This window comes from Chelon labrosus (assembly GCF_963514085.1).
Source record: "Chelon labrosus genome assembly, chromosome: 21".
In the NCBI taxonomy this organism is placed as follows: Eukaryota; Metazoa; Chordata; class Actinopteri; order Mugiliformes; family Mugilidae; genus Chelon; species Chelon labrosus.
This window is the reverse complement of record NC_140354.1, coordinates 9,957,789-9,978,526: the sequence shown is the minus strand read 5'-3', so window position 1 is coordinate 9,978,526 and position 20,738 is coordinate 9,957,789. Positions and strand designations below refer to the sequence as shown.

At 42.9% G+C, this 20,738-nt stretch overlaps 1 protein-coding gene and 1 long non-coding RNA gene across 3 annotated transcripts; one reads left to right on the top strand and one right to left on the bottom strand.

Annotated features, from left to right (window-relative positions):
• Positions 1 to 538: 538 nt before the first annotated feature.
• LOC311506353 lies at positions 539 to 1,215 on the bottom strand. Its single transcript, XR_014699692.1, has 3 exons — positions 1,037 to 1,215; positions 848 to 945; positions 539 to 655 (listed from the first exon to the last, which is right to left on the bottom strand). It is a non-coding gene; the product is annotated as an uncharacterized lncRNA (long non-coding RNA).
• A 204-nt stretch (positions 1,216 to 1,419) lies between these two features.
• On the top strand, positions 1,420 to 20,426 carry ern1 (endoplasmic reticulum to nucleus signaling 1). Of its 2 annotated transcripts, none has more exons than XM_084570275.1 (22): positions 1,420 to 1,637; positions 7,661 to 7,781; positions 9,519 to 9,552; positions 9,705 to 9,777; positions 9,972 to 10,044; positions 11,220 to 11,342; positions 11,580 to 11,681; positions 11,768 to 12,029; positions 12,467 to 12,545; positions 12,771 to 12,930; positions 13,284 to 13,399; positions 13,504 to 13,695; positions 14,082 to 14,346; positions 14,431 to 14,521; positions 14,633 to 14,822; positions 15,238 to 15,337; positions 15,453 to 15,652; positions 15,757 to 15,904; positions 17,714 to 17,841; positions 18,079 to 18,202; positions 18,623 to 18,690; positions 18,774 to 20,426. In XM_084570275.1, exons 1-22 carry the CDS (start codon positions 1,560 to 1,562, stop codon positions 19,335 to 19,337), a joined length of 3,291 nt encoding a protein of 1,096 aa, XP_084426401.1. In that variant the 5' UTR covers positions 1,420 to 1,559; the 3' UTR covers positions 19,338 to 20,426. The 2 variants fall into 2 exon arrangements, with proteins under 2 accessions (XP_084426401.1, XP_084426400.1); XM_084570274.1 differs by having other exon boundaries at positions 13,501 to 13,695.
• Positions 20,427 to 20,738: the final 312 nt, after the last annotated feature.

Genomic DNA, 20,738 nt, shown 5'->3' with positions numbered 1-20,738 from the left:
ACAATAGCCATACTGGTTTAAGCCGACGGAAAGGCAGCCGTTACACACTTGTCGCACCCAAGTATGCAGAAGAGCATCTCAACTCGCATATTACAGCCTTTCAGAAGATCGGTTACAACATTAGAAGGCCACATTGAGTGCCAGTCCTTTTGGATAAAAGCAAAAAATTGAGGCTATGCTCACAAAATTTGGACGACAGGAAAAATATGTCAAGGGACAAACTATAAGGAATATTTTCAGCACATTGACTCTGTGCCACAGTTTTGCAAGGTGTACCTAATAAATGGTGCCAAGAGAGTATTTGAAACATTACTTCTAAACTTCTGGCATGCATGTTCTATGAATTTAACAATTTAATTGTGTCTTGCGTTAAAAGAGAGACTTTGTGGGAAAGCAAAGAAACCCCAGTTATAACAAGACATGGTGATCTTGCACTACTCTTGACCTATACGAAAGTCCAAGGAGAAGGCCTTTCAGGTTCAAGATGTGCACAAAAGTAACAAACCAAAATGTGTGAAGTGAATTAATGAGACGTTAAAAGTTTGAAGACAAATGCTTTATTCTTCGAGATCAGTTAAACATTTAGGCGATAACACAGATCCAGAAGTCTGATCAGTATGCTTCAGAGATCCATCCACGTGCTCTCGTCCAGCTCCTGTATGAAAAATGAGAAAATGTCCGGAGTTCAGTTTGATTCCAGGGGACAAGACAGCAGGAAGTTGCATGTGTGGGGTCAAATCAGAGTTTAAAGTTGACTTCATTATTATATCAGAAGTCTAACGCACGAATAACATCATTTATGGACCAAAGACATCAAAACGCTTGTAGATCGTATTAAAATATTCACCTTCATGGAGCAGAATCATCTTAAACGGGCTCCGACCATCTGACCACGTGTTGACGTGCAACCAACCTTGCAACATCGCATCCAGCCGAGTTGACCAACTACCCGGAAGAGAAAGAAAAAACATGTATTTAAGAGTGAATAGGGAAAATGTAGTTAGGTTATTAAATAATAATAATAATAATAAGTTACCTTCACATTTTCCTCCTCGCTGGTGCGGCCTAGTCACGCTGCTCAAACATGAGGCTTTTTATGCAACACGTTTCTTGTCGCATATTTAAGTCAAGTGTAGGAATAATTACTACAAAATACATACATAAACGATTTTACGAACAATTTAGCGGCAAACATTTCGAGTCTAACTGGTTTAGCTGCGGACGGGAGCATGCTTTCAGGGAGTGGACTGCAGAAAATGTCCCCCCGGATCTATTTTATATCACATCCGTGTCCGTGGGAGTCCTCCGATTGGCTCGGATCGACCCCACGCTTCCCCTCCTCCACTCGTGTGGCTCCATCCCAAAGTCCAACCCCCATCATTTCAGGAAGAAGCCGATCTTAACGTTGTATCCGCCGCCGCTGCCGCTGTCTCAATGCCTTCATCAACGGCGTTGGTTAAAATAATTTCGCAGTAACTGCTCGGAAGCCAAATCGCGTTTTCTATGTAGGCCGCCCGGCAGCGACCAGGCTTGTCTATCCCGGTTTGAGACCAGAGACTATGGACTGGACAGTGAGCAGTCGGGCCCTGGTGTGGTGCATTCTAGCGTTGCTCTGCTACGCTGGTCTACCACAAAAGGTAAGAGGGCTAACTGGATAAGCTAGCTTAACTTCGATAACATTAGCTCGGAGTTTGCACGCTGAACTGCACTTTTATTTTACGCGTGTTTATTTTTTATTTTTTTCATTTTTATTCTTTACTTCAAACCCCACAACATTTATCTTTTTTTTTTTTTTAAATGTGTCATTAGGGTAAATGTTTAAGCATGTGTGTGAGCTGCGACTTGCCTTGACCTGACAGAAGTAAGCTAACATTTAAACGTTAGCTTCCTGGCTAAAAGCATTAATATTTATTAGCTTTATAAGCAGAAGTCAACTCTACTGGCGCTAAATTTCTAATTGCTAACGCAGATAATTTGCATTTCTTTAGTTCAGTTTCACAAGTCGAGGCAGACTAGATGTCTAGAGCAGTCTTCAGTTTGTTCCTGAATAATTCAAATATGTTTTTATTTTAACTCGGTAACTAGATATTTGCTTAAAAGACCCTGCTTAAATAAGGGACGATGCTAAACTACTTCATGTGTACACTTGCCAGTTCATTAGGTAGCCTACGCTAGAGAAAGAAGTGCATTTTAATATGATTTTTATCCCCCTTCATGACTATTACAACGTTTATAATATATGTTGAAATTGCTTAAAAAAGGTGGTAATTTTTTTTAGCATAGCCCACTGACTAAAATGAGAATGTCAGCATAACATAATATGAAAAATAATAGTGTGTCAACACAGGATACAGGTACATAGTACCACAAACCACAGCCTCCAAAATGAAAACACAGTTGACTCAACAACTCTCTGTTGTTTTAAACACATGCTGAATACTATAACTTTCATGGAGATAAGAATTAGTGGACTACTATTATATTAGAATGTGTTTATTTTCACTAGTGTACCTAATGAATTGGCAGGTGAGCATATGTATGAACCTTAAGTGAGTACGTTTGTTCTTAAAAGCCATTTTGTCACATTGCTCGTGGCATTTGCGCCTCACGCTAGATCAGGTTTGGTGTTTTGAAGGTTCGGTGACGGGCTAATCTTTCGACTGCTTCCATGTGAACATCCTGCACATCAACATCACAGATATCTATGTTCATATCAGTGTCTCTGAGCTTTTTCTGCTGCAAAGGGAGCAAACTAGGCAACAAGCAGCGTTGGGTTGGTGTCTTGGTAAAACTTCTCGCTCTTTGAGGTATGTCTAAGAGGATAAACACTCATTTGCCAGTTCTTTTGTTACACTAGTGAAAATAAAGCATCCTACTGTAACAACCCTGCACTAAATTTTAGATTTGTGAAGGTTGTGGTATTCAGCTGACTGGAAGAGATGCTGATTAAACTGTGTTTTCATTGTGGTTTGTAGTACTAGTGGATTATATTGCGTTGTAGTGACACGTTTCTACTAATTTGACAACCCCGTTTTAGACAGTGGGCTAGGCCAAATAACAGAAATACTTCAGCCCAGTTTAACAGCACCGTAAACTACATCCTCCAGAATGATCATCCAATTGAATTGTACGCTCTACACGTACGCTTTAGTCAGATGTATGTATCTATGACAGATGTATGTTTATCTCATTTCTCCTGCCGTTCTTTCTTTCTGTCTCTACCTGGCTGGCCTTAGGCAGATGGGTCCCTCCATATGAGCTGGGTTCTGCTCAAGGTTTCTTCCTGTTAAAAGGGAGTTTTTCCTTGCCCCCGTCGCCTTCTGGCTTGCTCTGGAGGTTTCAGGCCGGGTTTTGTAAAGCGTCCTGAGACGATTTGCATTGTTATTGACGCTATATAAATAAAATTGACCCCCTTTCTGACACAGGTTCAACCTAACCTGTAGCAGTCACGAAGCTACGGTTTAGGGCAGGACTGCAATATTATGTAAGAATGTATTTGGTTTCACTAGTGGCAAGTGAGGCTTAACGTGAAACGACACTAGATACCACATTAGATACCCTTACACCAAGCAGTAAATAGCTTTCCCTGTACTGATGCTAGTTTAGCTGATGATTATCCTCAGTCTCTCTCATTTCACATTCGCTGTGCACTTCTTATAAAACCTTCTCCTTCGGACACTTGTATGATCTCAAGTCGCCAGACCACACAGTGCGTCCGCTCCATCTGTTGTCTAATTTCAGAAGGTTGACGCCAAAGCATGGCATTGTTATGCATGACGATTCCTCTTGGTTAGGTTGATTTAATTATGCGCTACCTACAACAGGCCAGTGCAGAAATAATCCCACAAACATCTGTTTTTTTTTTTGTTTTTTGTATGCCAAACAGCAACATTATGTGATGCCCATAGTACATAGAACAACAACATGGCACGTGGAGATGATGTGTTATCCGATTTAGAAATGGTGGAGCAAATGTCTGGTTGATGGAAAAGCGATTTAGCTAATGTATTAAAACTGAGCTGGATCCCTAGAAAGGCTTGAGAGGAAGACCCTTCATTGTGTAGTTAGTAAACCACCTCAGCTAAGCAGCAGATATAATATAATCCTCTGTCATCTCTTAGTTGTGTGTGTGTTGAACAGTCTGCTGGTGCAGTGAGGTTGACAAATGATAAGCTGTCTATAGAAGCTGTCTGATTTTTTCTTTACCTGTCCGTTCTTCACAGTTGAGGTATTATTTAAGGTCAGCTGATTCTCCTTAAAGTTAGGGTGCATGTGCCTAATGGACCCTTTGTTTGTCTTCTGATTGGTCCACCACCAGACATCTTCTACCCCTTTGTTAGCCCCAACTTCCTGTGTTACCGTGCCTATGTTAGACAAACGACAGCCATTCGGGTTCATTCCCGTAGAACATTTTGTGTGAGCAATAATTGTCTAGAAGTAACGAGGGGTTGAGATATAGCTATATGTTAGAAATCATGCTAGCATTAGCATTGGAAAAATAGACCAGTTTTCAGTTTTTATGCGTGGTTATTTCCTCCCCTGCACCCACACTTGTCCACTGTATGCTATTCAGGATTGTGAAAAATTGCAGTCCGCAGTTTTGTCAGCGTTTGTTTTACTTACGCTGTAATAGTTGGTGGTCAGTAGACCAATCGGAAAGCCAACAAACAGTCCGTTGGTGCTACATGTCTCGGTTGCTATTAATGTTTGCTTTCACACCCATTTTTTTTTTTTTACACCCATTTTGTGTGTGTATTCCCTTTATCGCCACGATAATGTTTTATTCCTTTAATTTTTGCCCATCTTGTAGAAGAATCAGATTTGCAAAATAAAACACCTGTACTCTCATGCTGTCTTATCACAGCCGTATGTGCGCCCGGACTTGGGTTAACACGTGACATCCTCCCTCCTCGAATAACACCACAGAGGAGAGATACTGATGAGAGATTTTGTTCACAGGAAAAGTTGCTAAAACGTCGCCACTCCTTTTAAAAATGTAGAAAAGTTTCACTTCTTAACCCTCGTGCTACCCTCTTGCATGATCTCTATCCGTCTGTCCATTCGCTTGGGGTCCCAGAGACCCCAAAGGTAGCACGAGGGTTAACATTCTGATCATCACCTGCCTTGTTCCAGTAACATTTAAACATCCCCAGCCCAGTCTATGCCCGCACAGCCCCGAACCTCCAATACCTACTTTCATATCGGACTGCAAGGCTCATGGTTTACCAGGCCTTTCTTAATGCTGCGATTTCATCGTGCACATGACTTGACTTATTCTCAACCGACTGATTTTTGATGATGTGTCGCTGCACTTTACCTCCCATGACAAGAATTCAGATGTGTGATCATTTTTTTCTTTTCTTGGTTCCTGTTGGTTTTTGCCTGCACTTGAGCAAGTTGCAAAACAGCCTGCTTGTTGTTACAGGCAAGCTGGCGGATGTAACAGATTCAGGGCTAAATAAATTGGAGTTAGTGCACTTGTGTTGTGCAATTGACGATGCATGTGAGCATGAAAAAAAAAATATTATCATTTCCTAATGTTATTCAACACGTGTCCAAAATCAGCCATTGTTCTGGTGCAAACTAAGACAAGCGGCTCCATTTTACCATTATTTGGCGATGTATTTTCTTTAGCATCTCTAAATACGCAATAGTTGAGAAAGGGGTTATGAAGCAAACATGCTATTAAACGTTTTGTTTACACCCAGCACAGAAGATGTCAATTACACCCTATCCTGTGTTCAGTTTCGTCTAGGAAGCAACAGGCTGTGAAGCAGCGTGACTGCTGTCAGTGACACCGTGAGCATTGTAGTCAGTGTACCTTCCAGCCACGCTTGGCCTCATTGCAGAGGGAAAAGAAGACCTCAGAACTTGCCAAGAGTTTGGTTTCGCCCAGTTCTGTAGTATTATGTAACCCTCTTACGCAATAACTTAAACTTTTTGCTGCACACAGAATGAGGAAATGAGAGGGAATGCCCCAATATTTGTCTTCACTTTAAAAAATGCTTTGTAGCGCACATCCTTCGGTCACCCTGAACACGCACAGACGCTGCACAACAAACGCCCCTGAAGCCTAACACTGCAGAATATTCTCCAGCTGTAGGATATCTGCGTCAAACCACGGCTACGAGACTAACAGGTGCTCTGAGAGTTATTTGTTTGCGAAACCAAGAGCCCTGGTAGAGGTTACGAGCGGGTTCGAAAACAGATTGCTGTGTGATGCTCGCGAGTGCTGTGGGAACCATCACAGGTGCACGTTATTGACACAAAAGATTGTATAGGATGTGCGGGAGTACAGTAGACGGATCTTTAGGCAAATGTGGGAGGGACCAGTTTCTCTCTGTAGATAGTGTGAAACTTTCAGGGGTTCCTGTTTGCACAGTTACAGCAGACTAGCGCTTTCCCAACCTTAAGATGAATAACTCACAAGTAAGCTTTATAAAATGACTAAAAGGACTCAGTTGGATTGGTGGTACTGGTAGTAGTTTTAGGGGAAATACAAGCTGAGTTAGCAATAGGGACATCCTGAATGACTCCTTGTGGTTGAGTTTGTTCCCTATAGCCCATGCGCAGGCCTGGCTTGTTTGCGTCTTGCTTAAGACCACTAGACTCCTCCTCCCCACCTCCATGTGTCTTCTAATGTGGCTAAATGCTCAAAAGAGTGGTAGTAAACAGATTTATTCATAGGTACACTGCCCTCAGGGAGACGTTTAGGGGGATTAGTCAGTGAAGCTTCCTGTGGTTGAGGAAAATGAGGTCTGTCTCAGGTTTTTCAGGTCATTCTCGGAATATTTACTGCGATTTAAGAGACGTAGATGTTTTTCTATTCTTTTGTGTTTTCTTTGTTGTTCCGAAAAACATACCAAAACGTGACCTCAGAAATCGTGTTTTCTTTGTTGTTCCGAAAAACTCTCTGAGGCCCTGTTAACACCTGGTTATTCGAATGCTTCCCATGCAACTGGAACTGGAAATACACCTGACACGTTAAATGCGCCTCCAGCGGCGCCTAGAGAGCCGATCACATTTTTAAATCTCTGTATGCAAATAAACGCAGACATCACTAGGCGCTCAGTAGCATTTTGTAACAACCGTTTGTTGCTGTATCTGAACCCTGAACTGCGCTGTTTGTTGTGTGTGTTTCACGACTTGGGGATATGATGACAAATTTTGGAACAAGCTTTAAAGTATCTCCCACTCACTGAAAGCATGCACATATATTCATTTATTATTTATTCACTGAGAGCAGCGTTGATAGAGATAATAACCTCCGCTATAGGAGCTTCCATGTGCACAGCATCGTCACTGCTGCACTGTTTGCAATCAGCATAAAGACTGATAATTGTGAAAATATGATTTCGTTTTCAATCACCAGCATTTATCAGACAGAGAATCATTCATTTAATTACATTAAACCAGCTGTAATTTCAACATTTAAAAACTGGTATCTCTAGGTGTGTGAGAGGATACGTAATGAATGCCTTAATGCAAGAAAATACCTTCTGGTCTAACCAGTGGATTTAAACAGGAGGGTGCATGCTCACACATGCTTGACTTCAACTTGTATACGTGATCATTTTAATTTACATGTGTCCTACATAATTTGTTGTATTTTCATGATGAATGGTGTTGTTCACATCATCCTTTTTTTTTTTCTCTATAGGGATTTTGCAGTGCCAGCACAGTAGCTCTTCCTGAAAGCCTGCTCTTTGTGTCCACATTGGATGGAAACCTGCACGCCGTTAGCAAGAAATCCGGCTCTATCAAATGGACTCTGAAAGAAGGTAAGAAGAGAGCGTATGTTTCTGTTGGCGTGGCTTGTCTCGAGGCACAGTTCCTTTTTTGGTGAAGTGCCTTTGTGTTTCCCTGCTGCAGGGAGACCACTGTGGGGTTTTTTTTTATGAATAAAAGGGTATCCAAACTGACAGAGTTTCTATTGCACCATAACTCCTAATAGGATGAAAGTAACACCCAAACTATTATATTTTCTAATGCTGTCTTAAGTATTATTTACACCAGTACTGCAGGTAAACATGGGAGAACAGGCCTATATTTCCAACTGTTTGATTGATGCACGTCAGTTACAGTAAATGTTTTCTTGAGGTATATCTTGTGTTTAGGCCACGCTTTTGGAGAAAAAACTGTGAGAAGGGCCGTTAGGCATGAAAGCAGCGTAATCATTAACTGAGAGAGGGGCAAATATAGCCTGTAATCAAGGTCAGAGTGGTCCAGGGTAAGCAACTTTCTCTAGAATCACGTGCGCACGCCGCATGTACTGCGGTTACCATGCTAATGTAGGCACTATACGCTCAGGAACTGCATTAGATAAGATAGACTCGGGGGTTATAGGAAAACTTGTGCTTGAGACATTCATTGTTGCTTTGGAAAATTGTGCCTGCCAGTCCTGGCTAGGTCCACCCGATGCCCAAATCATTAATAATCTGCGGCCGAGGCTGCCTCCTCCGCATCATCTGTTTATCTGGAACAGCTATTGAATATAAATTTGACGAGTTTTGTACCAGGCTCCGCACACACCTGTTGTTGTGCTCCAGCCCACACAACGAGGGGGAAGCAGGGATCGTTTACTCGGACCAAAGCGGTGCAGTAAAACCCACATACAAGTCCTGTAACTGTTTGCTCGTCACTCCTTGTTGACATGTATTTGTATATCAGCCAATTAAGGTTCTTATATGTAGCACAGGAAGCAATTGTTTTCTCGACACAGCCTGCAATTACGTTTAATGAATGCTAATGATTCTCCGACACAACAGTCATTTACCACCTTCGGATAATCCTATACCTACCCCCTTTGGGCACTTCCACGCAGATTATCTCCATCTGGTCCACACCCTGTATGTTCACACTGCAGGAAGGTGTGTGTTTGTCTAGTAGCAACGGAGACTCAGGCATCACATTTTAACTCTTGGCATTAAAACAAATAGGGCTCTTATTTTGTGTTAAAGAACCACACCTTTAATTTAACCCGCTCCCTAACACCTTTTAAATTACTTTGTCTTTCATTTCCGGCAGCTGTTACTCCTTATTAATGCCATGCAGTATGGAAATTCACAAAATAACTACCTGTTGTATTTGGAAAATGCTAGGGAGTGATTTAATCCATATAAGGGACAAGTACACTCCACATAGGAATATTTACAGAGCACGTTCTTTTTTTTTTTTTACTGTTCCTGGATAACAATAAAATCTGACATTTATCGTAAAAGTTCATCCACGGGTTAAAATGCTCGTTTTTATACGATATGATCCTCAGTCCGTTTTATTTTATTGCTGTCATTGGTGCTGCATGCTTGATTTATTCAGATCGCTGTTTGCAGACATGATTGTTTGCCTTGCCAACTGCGAATCCTTGTTCATTTGGACTTTGTGTCCTCAATGGGTGAATGTCACCAGTGTTCTTGTCATTCTCTTACCCAACAGCCACTCGCCATCCTTTTCATTGTTGGTTGATATTCTCGTCGGTCCTGACTTGCATCTTGACTTTTTTTTTTTTGCCTTCACAGATCCAGTTCTTCAGGTCCCTACGCATGTCGCAGAGTACGTATCTTTGAGTCATTTTTTGCTCGGGTGTGTGCGTACATCCTTTTGTGTTGCGACAAAAGACGTTAAATGCAAACTAGTTGCTTACATAATCTCTACCTTTTACTAGTCTGGAGATGTAAGCTGTGTTTCCATGTTCTTTCCACCAGGCCGGCTTTTCTGCCTGACCCCAATGATGGAAGCCTGTACTCTCTGGGCGGAAAAAACAGCGAAGGCCTCACGGTAAGAGGAAACGACTTTATCGCATACTATAATCTCACATCTTTAGTAAGAAAGGCTTTTCAGTTCCCTGTTCTTTAGAAAACTGTCAAACGCACTGCAGACTCATTCTGAAGTTACAGCTGTGGTGGTGTGTTCCCATATTTTAATATGACTAATAAACGGCTGTGTAACATTCATTCATTTCACCCAAACAGAAATTACCCTTCACTATCCCTGAGTTGGTCCAAGCCTCGCCCTGTCGCAGTTCTGATGGAATCCTTTACATGGGTAAGCTTAATAAAGAAAGAAATTAATTTATTCCTTTTTTTCAGGGATGTTGTTCCAGATTCTTCAGACTCCTTGGTGATCGGTTTCCTTATCCATAAACATGTGCTGTCCATGTTATCTGCCGTCAGCGGTTACAGAGCTCGTCTCTTCCACTCAACCTGCAGTCGTAGCATCTGCTCTTTTGAATTTACAACAGTTGACGCAGGAAAAGTGATCTACCACGGGGGACTGTGTGTCATTGTTCGAAGCGGTTGACATTTTCCTCCCCACAGTCATTATCAGCAAAGCTTTTGTTTAACGGAAGCTTCTGCTATCACAGCGTGTTTTGGGCTCAGAAGCTTTAACCGTTTTCATGTATGAAATTTTTGCCAAGTAGGTTTGCAGGATCTAAATATTCTAAATATAATTATCTATGACTAGGGCATTACTTATTCACCCTGCACTGACCTGATATGTATAATACAAGCACAAAGAGGGCTTGTTGTTTAGGCTAAACGACTGCATCTTGCTTTCTTTTGTTCCATTGCCTGACAATAGTCAGTCATTTTTCTTTAGATGGACCAAAATTGTTCCCTGAGTGGTTTGCACTCGCATTAGTTGAATGTTTTAGAATAGGAAAGAAGGAGTAACTGGGTGGAAACCTGATGAAAACCTCCTTTCAGCGTGGACAGGTGCATCTGTGGCAAATTGAAATGTCCCATGCAGGAGTAGTAGAATTGATCCTTTCTTGGCTTTCTGATTGGTCTGCTGACCACCAACCAGAGAGCCTCTAACCCTTTGTCAAGTCCTGACAGTCCTTTGGTAATGTAGCAGGGCTCCATTCCCATTGGACTACAGGCAAAATCTGTAATTGTGATTCTTAACATGCATGGAAAAAACTCAAATGTGGGTACAGAGGTGGCAATAACTAAACTGAAAACATGTGAAAAGACAAGGAAGCCTTTTCAATGTCTGCCAAATGTTAGCATGGTCGCTAACGTGAGCTGTCTCACTACCGCGTTATTACCGGGTTTAAATATTTTTCTATGGGAATGGACCTCCACGTGGCTATAGTTTGTCTAATCTAGCAAGAGTAACAAAGGAAGTCGTTACAGTTAAGGACTCTTACAAAAACATTATCGTATTACATTGTTAAATAATTTTCTTAATGTGTTTGCTCGTGTGCTCGCGTGCAGGCAAGAAGCAGGACCTGTGGTACGTGGTGGACCTGTTGACTGGTGAAAAACAGCAGACTCTGACCTCATCCTTTGCTGAGATGGTCTGTCCTTCTTCGTCTCTTCTCTATCTGGGGCGCACAGGTAACGAGAAGCGACACAACCTTTATTTTTTTATGTGAAAGGTACTATAGCCAGTGCAACCCATCCCATTAAATTGTTGATTTAATTTGACCTGGAAGACTGATGCACCTGCAGTGGTAATTGGGGATAGGGCACACTAAGATACTTGATATGATGTTGAAGAACACTCAGAGCCTGGCTTTTGTGTATTGTGTATAAGCAAAGTCATAAAAATGATTTTGAATTTCTTCTTTTTAGAGTATACCATCACCATGTATGACACCAAGAGCAGGGAGCTGCGCTGGAACGCCACCTATTCTGACTACGCCTCAACCCTCCCCGATGATGACACCAAATACAGTAAGATACTTGGAAAAGCCCACCCTTTCGTAGCTTTGTCACGGACGGCGCAGAACGCTCACCCGCTCTCTTTTGGTCCCACGCAGAGATGGCTCACTTTGTGTCCAACGGCGACGGCCTTGTGGTGACTGTGGACAGCGACTCCGGAGACGTCCAGTGGGTCCAGAACTATAACTCACCGGTGGTGGCCATGTATATCTGGCAGCGCGAGGGCCTCCGCAAAGTTCCCCATACTAATGTGGCCGTGGAAACGCTTCGTTACCTCACCTTCATGTCTGGAGAGGTCGGCCGCATCACTCAGTGGAAATACCCGTTTCCTAAGGAGAAGAAGCCCAAGAATAAATTCATGTAATGCTTTATGCTTTTGAATGCTTTGCTTCTTGTACTTTTGAATACCATTCAGAGAACAAGCATTGGCAAACGTTTGTGTGCCAACACCCCTATGGTGAAATCAAAATCCTCTTATTTATGATTGCTTAGTGTTGGAGTCTAGACATGTAACATCTAATAAGCGGCTGCCAAAGAGCCTGGTTTCAGCTCTGGTTTCACAGTGTTGTAAAGTTTTATTTTTATAGATTACGTCCACACCTGCTTGTGTCGAAATGCACAAACACGACTTTTAGTTCTTGATGCTTTGTGAAACTTTCGCTTGGAGGTGAAAGAGAACTGAAAATAATTCAGAATTTGAGCTTTCCTGTTGGTGAAGTTGCGTCTGTTATTCTTAGCATGAAAGCATAGTGCACTGGGCAGTTAATTAAAAGTTTGCTTTGACTGTTGTTTTGCAGGGCTACATTGTACGTGGGTAAATACTCCACCAGTCTGTATGCATCGCCCTCTCTGGTGCACGATGGAGTCACTGTGGTGGTGAGTGCCATTCACACGTAGATCGTGATTAAAGCACAATGCTGTATTTACAACTAAAATAATAGAGATGAAACGAGTTCAGTGCAAAGTTATTGTTGTATATGTGGAAGTTTTGAGTCAGGCTTCCCTGGCTGTTTTTAATCCTTGTCGCTTGTTATGTGAGCCCACGAGGCATCAGATGGAATGATGAATCTGACTTCCTTAAATATTTGTGTGTGCGCGAAGCCTCGTGGCAGCACCTTCCCCATGCTGGAAGGCCCCGACAGCCAGGAAACGGGCGAGGACAAGGAGTGTGTCATCACACCGAGCACCAGTGTGAAGTTCAACGCTGCACTCCGTGAACGAAACCGGATCAACTTCATGAGGAACTACCTGCTCCTCATAGGTACTGACACCAGTACATAAATCAGACGGTGACAGTCGGTCTGACCTGCCAACTTATTTTATTGTGTTACTTGATATAAAGCCTTTTGTTAATTTTTGTTTTCTTTATTAATATCATATCTTCTAAAATCATAATATTTGAGCCTTTTCACTGTCTACATTATTCTCTATAGTTTAAAACGCAGGTCCTTTTCACTACAAGTGTTACACCAAGACTGCCCTCTGCTGGACGATAAAATGAATTGTGAAATATCTACATAGTCTTTCCTTGCTGTTTTAAACACTGATTTCTTAAATGTCAGAATGGATGACTATCTGTGATCCAGCCACTTAAAAAGTTCTTTTGCGGTTCAGGTCATCATGAAACTCCCCCTGAAGCTCACACCAAGATCCTAGAAAAGTTCCCTGACAGCTTCCCTCGCAATCAAGGCAACGTCATCCCACCTACTACTGACAAGAAAGTAGACGAGGTCAGTGTTTCGATCCATGACTTATTTTGTTAGTTATTTCTGCAGATCTATTCAACCACCTGTGCAGATTTTCTCATCCACACGCTCAATATCCTCCTTAGAAGGTTAACGACAGCGGTATGGACGACGGCCCCGCCTCAGCTGTGCCTGACACGTCGATCCAAGAACCTGGGACCAGCGGCCGTACTGTGCGTCCAGAGGCCCCCGTGGACTCGATGCTCAAAGACATGGCCACCATCATCTTCTCCACGTTCCTGCTGGCTGGCTGGGTGGCATTTGTGATTACCTACCCCAAAGTAAGTCACAGAAAACCTTTTTGTCTTTGAGTATTTACCACTAGTTAATAGTCACAGATAACTTGAGGAAAGAAGTAAATAAAACTACAGGAGTCTTGGGTTTCAAAGGGTGTGTAGTGGAAAAACAAAGTACAGTATTAGCATCTGAAATGTGGTGGGGAGTAGAAATCCAAAGTAGTACAAAAAGGAAATACTCACAAACAGAGATGTTGGTTAATGAGCTTGTGATTTTTACCACCAGCAGAGACAGAACTTAAAAGTCAGACATTGCTCAGGAAACTGCTGTGTGTGTGTGTAAGAGTCATTGCTCTGATGAAAGGTTTGTTAAACTAACAGCATACAAAAACAAGTCACCCATAGCCTTAAATGTACTGTCCTCTCTTCAGAGTATGCACAAGCAGCAGCAGCTGCAGCACCAGGAGTTCCAGAGACAGATGGAGGAGAGGCTGGAACTGCTCCAGAGGCAGCAGCCCTTCCCCCCGGCAGATGTGGGCCTGGGCTTGGCTCCAGACAGTGACTACCTGGAGGTGGCTCGCGCTCGCTCGGATTGCTCAGACCACAGCAGCCCCAATGTCACCCCCCGCGCGTCCAACCACTCCAATTTGTCTGTGTCTGAGCTGGGGAGCTCAGCCAATGAGCACGAAGATGGAGGTAAACACTGGAAAGTTAAGACTATGTACATGCACTTTGTGCTTGTTGGACCATTTTAACCCAGTTTCCTGTTTGTCTCATCAGATGAGGACTCCAGTATTGTCAGAGTGGGCAACATAACTTTTAATCCCAAAGAGGTCTTGGGTCATGGTGCTGAGGGAACTATCGTGTACAAGTAAGTAAACCAGTCAACAAGTGTTCATGATGGCTTCTGTTCAATTTGTTAAATGTTGAAAAAATAAATGAATACGTCACAACTGTTGCATTTCCCTCATTTCTCCACAAGGGGTCAGTTTGACAACCGTCCAGTGGCAGTGAAGAGAATTCTCCCAGAGTGCTTCAGCTTTGCAGACCGGGAAGTCCAGCTGCTGAGGGAGTCAGATGAGCACCCAAATGTCATCCGATACTTCTGCACAGAGAGGGACCGTCAGTTTCAATACATCGCTATTGAGCTGTGTGCAGCCTCACTTCAGGAGGTAGTCAGTGGTTTATGTGGGCGCTCTTTTGAGGTCTCTGGGGAAAAATAGTGGTATTTGGCCCTTTTCTGGCAATTTGATTGGTCTGCTGATCATCAAACAGAGGGGCTCCTACGCTTTGTCAAGTCCCAACTTCCTATGATATTGTTGCTACACGAGCAGTAGCAAAAAAAGCTAGTCTTTTCCCAAGTCTGTGGGTTTTCAGTAGTTTCCTATGGGATTGGACGCCCCCTTGGACTTGACAAGGGCTAGGAGTGCTCTGGTTGGTGGTCAGCTGACCAATTATGGAGAACAAAAACAACAATAACTTCCCTCTAGTGCTTAACAAAACCTCAACTTTGTATGTAAAAAAAACCAAAACAAAGCCTGTTAGAATACTTTGACTCACACTAACTGCTGTCTTTCATCTTCTTAGTATGTGGAGAAAAAGGATTTCAATCGTCATGGACTTGAGCCTGTTACACTTCTTCAGCAGACCATGTCAGGACTGGCCCACCTGCATTCTCTCAAGATTGGTATTTGTCACTGATTACGACATTTTTTCCACAGTCTCATTGACATTAGTTGTTGTGTATTACCAAGAAGTGTCTTCGATCCTGAACTGAGTGACGGTTAATTTTTGTCCTCTAGTCCACAGAGACTTGAAACCCCACAACATTCTGGTATCCATGCCCAACGCACATGGCCGGGTCCGGGCCATGATTTCAGACTTCGGTTTGTGTAAGAAGCTAGCAGTGGGTCGCCACAGTTTCAGCAGGAGGTCTGGGGTGCCGGGCACCGAGGGCTGGATTGCACCAGAGGTTCTCAGTGAGGACAGCAAAGACAACCCAGTGAGTCAAGGGTTGCAGCTCTATCGCAGTGACATGGTAGCATTACCTGTTCAAATGGTGATATCTAAACCAGTGATTGATTTCCATTTCTCTCTCTCTCGTAGACGTGTGCGGTTGATATCTTCTCTGCCGGTTGTGTTTTCTACTACGTGGTGTCCCAGGGAAGCCACCCTTTTGGCAAATCTCTGCAGAGGCAAGCTAACATCCTACTGGGCACATACAGCCTCAACCATCTGCTAAGTGACAAACACGGTGAGAGCGTAACTTCTGGTTTTGTTTTCTGAGATGTACAACGGTTGAGTTTCTTAATTGATAGCACACGTGTTCGATGTTATAAAAAAGATTCACAGCTTTGTTATGCAAGTTGTTCTTGTTGATCGTTTGGAAGGAAAAAAATACAATGGCTGCTATGGTTGGGGTGTGTACTGGTGTTTTCAATAACACCAGCGTAACATTCTGCTGTGACATGGATGTTGCAATATTGGCATTACGATGATAAGCATGAACACACATGTAAGTGTTCCCACACTAGGGGGAGCTACTTCCCACAACACCCAGTGAACTCAGTGCACTCACCCACTGGTGGTGACATAGATGTTACAGTCAGTTTCATATGTACATCGATCAGCCACAACATTAAAACCGCCAACCAGTGAAGTGAAAAACAAATGATGATTTCTTTATAATGTAATGGTCTTCTGAGAAACATTGGTTCTGTCTACCTGAGTACTCTGGAAAATCATTTCGTCCAGGATATCTCTGTACTTGGCCACATTCATCTTTCCTTCAATTGCAACCAGTCGTCCGGTCCCTGCAGCTGAAAAACACCCCCACAGAATGATGCTGCCACCACCATGCTTCACTGTTGGGATTGTATTGGGCAGGTGATAAGCGGTGAATGGTTTTCTCCACACATACCGCTTAGAATTAAGGCCAAAAAGTTCAATCATGGTGTCATCAGACCAGAGAACCTTATGTCTCATAGTCTGGGAGTGCTTCATGTGTTGTTTGGCAAAGTCTATGCAGGCTTTCATGTGTCTTGCGCTGAGGAGAGGCTTCTGTCGGGCCACTCTGCCATAAAGCCCCGATTGGTGAAGGGCTGCAGTGATGGTTGACTTTCTAGAACTTTCTCCCATCTCCCCACTGCATCTCTGGAGCTCAGCCACGGTGATCTTTGGGTTCTTCTTTACCTCTCTCACCAAGGCTCTTTCCCCCCAGTTGCTCAATTTGGCTGGACGGCCAGGTCTAGGAAGAGTTCTGATCGTTCTGGTTCTGGCTTTTCGGGCCGTTCCTTCGACCCCATGATTCTCATTTGCTTGTAAGGTTGTAAGGTCTTATATAGACAGGTGTGTGCCTTTCCTAATCAAGTCCAATCAATTTAATTAAACACAGCTGGGCTCCAATGAAGGTGTAGAACCATCTCAAGGATGATCAGAAGAAATGGACAACGCCTGAGTTAGATGTACGAGTGTCACAGCAGAGGGTCTGAATACTTATGGTCGTGTGATATTTCAGTTTTTCTTTTTTAATGAATTTGCAAAAATGTCTTCATTTCTGTGGTTTTTCTTCAAAATGGGTTGTTGTGTGTACACTGATGAGGGCGAAAATCGACTTAAATGATTTTAGCAAATGGCTGCAATATAACAAAGAGTGAATATTTTAAGGCAGTCTTTCCGTACCCACTGTATCTCATTCAAATTGCACCCAGACTCATACACACCTGATGCTCAGAATTCATAGAAAGCAAACGGAACGTATGGAATACTTTTCCTTTTTTTTTTTGTTAGTAATTGTTTTGTCTTAAGATATGTTCTTTTACGCTGCCAGTAGAGTCAAAAGATATAGAACCAGGTTTCATTTTGTAATATGATTTAACGACAAGAAGTGCAATTTTAGGTTGTGTTGCTCAACCCTGGTGTAAAGATGTATTGACATGTATAGGCAACAAATTAATAACATTGTCTTTCCTTTTTTCCCTAATCAATGCGTGGCTGTCTTGGAAATTGCATTATACCCTGCAAGCACAATATCAAATCCAGCATGTTTGTGTCTTGTTACCAGGAGACATCGTCGCCAAGGATCTTATTGAGCAGATGTTGAGCATGGATCCCCATAGAAGGCCCTCCGCTGAAAGTGTCCTCAAACACCCTTTCTTCTGGAGCCTGGAGAAGGAGCTGCAGTTCTTTCAGGTGAGTCACTTCACGAGTCGACACTTTCACCGCATGTTGTAAAGTTCTCTTTTTTAGGCTGTCAATGATGTGGTGTAAACCTCCCCTTACTTGAACCACATCATAGTTCATGACAGTTTGTGTGAACTCCGTACAGTGAACAGTGTACACCCACTTCTTCAAAGTGGTATGAGCCATGTATGTTCTTCTTTGATAGTTATATATTCATTATTTTCTTATGTTCGTGGTTGTTTGCAGGACGTGAGCGACAGGATAGAAAAGGAACCGCTGGACGGACCTATCGTGAGGAATCTGGAGAGAGGGGGGAGGGCTGTTGTCAAGAGCGACTGGAGAGAACACATCACAGTACCGTTGCAGACAGGTATGAAAACTCCAGGAGCCTTTTTGTTTGTTGTGTTAGACTTTGATTTATAGTAACACCCTCCACACATCGACTCAGCGGTGCCACCCACTGACTATCACAACATCAAGAGATAATCTATACCACAAATGACACAGATGTGCGTGATGTGATCAGAAAGGAGGGCAGGGAATTCAGACTGAATGTGTGGCTATTATATTATTTTGTATATGTTATTTTTTAAAAGTATACTCGCCTCCTTTTACATTTTCAACACCTTGAGTTTTTGTTGTTATTTCATAATTGCTGTTCAGTTACAGGGTCCAATAAAAAGCTGTATGACTTCAGGATTTCCTGTTTACTGATTTCATGTTGTACAATGATCATCGATTCATTTTGTGACTATATGTGTGGGGATTTACTTTTCTTTTCCTTTGATAGATCTGCGCAAATTTCGTTCCTATAAGGGCGGCTCGGTAAGAGACCTGCTGCGTGCGATGAGAAACAAGGTGAGCGTGTGTTCACGTGTAATAAACTGCTTTCTGTTAATGTAAAACTGCTTTCCAATGTCAGCTGTGCCTTATCTCAACAGAAACACCATTATCGGGAGTTACCTGCTGAAGTACAGGAGACTCTGGGCTCCATCCCTGACGACTTTGTCTCCTACTTCACGTCCCGCTTTCCCCACCTGTTGATGCACACCTACTTGGCCATGCGGACCTGTGCACCTGAGAGGCCTTTCCTGCCTTACTACTCTACTGCAGAGCAGCTTGCAAAAACAAATGCACCGTATGCGCCCCATGGCCCACAAAGACAAAACGAGCCATGCTCTCAGCACCCGCCAACACACACCTCACTACCTTCCCCGCAACCCCAGGAACCCACACAGTCACCGGCGCCCCCGGAGGCGTCACACACGGCACCTGCTCGGTCAGTGCCCTCATCACCAGAAGAGCCTGTGTCTTCACACTCTCAGCTTGAGACGTTACGGCCGGTAGAGCCAGCACAATCCACGCAGACTGAGTTGCACAGTCAAACGGTGAGCCCCGCGTTTGCGTCAGAATCGCCTCCGGTTCCTCTCAGGCAACAAGAATCCAGTCAGCCTGAGTTGCCTTCGTTGACGGATCATCCGACACTGGAAAATGGACCAGTGTGAGCTGGTGCAGCGTCCGTTTGACCCAGCACAGGCAGAAGCATTGTCTTAAAAAGTGGAAACTGAGCAGGAATCGGGTGCTGTGCTGTGAGCTGGCGAGGACCAGGCCTGCAGTGCCTTGGATCTGATGCCAGGTTCAGTAGCTGCACCCTGAATTAAGTGCCTTCTGCTGACCAGTGTCAGAATGGTCCCCCGACGAGTCCACACATCTGTCTCTGCTAAGAGAAAGTCAGATAACCAACAGGGCTTGTTTATTGACATTTTATTGTTATTGAACCGAGCAAAGAGAATTTTTTTTTTATCCATTATGGTATGTCCAAAAACAGTCTTCATCCCAAAAATCATCTGGTCTCTGCTGTGGGAAACACGTCCAGATGTTGTTGAACTCTTGGGAAGTTTTATTGTGCAATGTTGTGTATTTCTCAGTGAGCCTGTTCACTGCACAGATAACTGTTTGTATATTTTTGTATAAACTGATTCAGAATTTGCATCATCGATGTTAAATCAGTTCGCGCGGCCGGCGTGCCTTTTAAGAAAAAACAAGAAAAAAAATCACTGTGCATTATGTGTAAGAATCTTAAAAAATTGACTATGCTACATGTGCTTAATTCCAGTTAATGCTGCTAGACCGCTTCTCTTTTGTCAATCAAGACTATTGTACTGACTCGGTGAGAGCGGAACCGTTCCAAAGCGTGTTCAGGATCTGAATACAGTCAGTAATTTAATCCTCGTGTTTATGTCGTGAAATACGAGCTTAGAAATCGAGCTGCGAGTTCCTCGTGTGTAATGACTTTTTCGAGGGTGTCAAAGTGAAGTTAATGACTTGCACATTAAATTCTATTTTTTTTATACTAATACTTGTTCATTGATGTCCTGCTTTATTTACAGATTTATCCGATGTTAAATGTTGTGAGATGTTGTAAAGCTAAATGGAGAACAATTCCAGATGGAAGGCTAAAATAAATACATTTGAAATTGCAAGACTTTTACCTTTTAGAGTGTTGCCGACAAGAAACAAAAATGATGATGATTCAACTGGTTACAACACTCTTCTAAATATGCGTTGGATGCACATCCTACCTACTGTACATGGGAAAACAACTTGGTCCAGTTATGCTGAATTTAATTATGTAGATGCTCTGACAAAGAACAAATGCATTCACGCTGTGATAAACAAAGTACAAGTCGCTCAGTAACTTTTACAGAAGTGCTTTACTTCCTCTCTGAAGGATATGTGGTGATAATCACCGGTGCCCAGATTTTGTTTGTGGAGCAGTAAAACTTTTTACTATCCAGCTCAATGTCAGGTTAAACAGTCACTCCCTGGTTGCTAGAGTGTTATAGTTAATTTGATAAATGACACTCTACCCCTCAGGCCACTTCTTTTTTTTTTTTTTTTTAATT

Coding starts and splice junctions, on each gene's coding strand:
- ern1 (XM_084570274.1), top strand. CDS start 1,560: ATGGACTGGACAGTGAGCAGTCGGGCCCTGGTGTGGTGCATTCTAGCG. Junction 10,045..11,219: donor TGATGGAATCCTTTACATGG/GTAAGCTTAATA, acceptor GCTCGCGTGCAG/GCAAGAAGCAGGACCTGTGG. Junction 11,682..11,767: donor CGATGATGACACCAAATACA/GTAAGATACTTG, acceptor GGTCCCACGCAG/AGATGGCTCACTTTGTGTCC.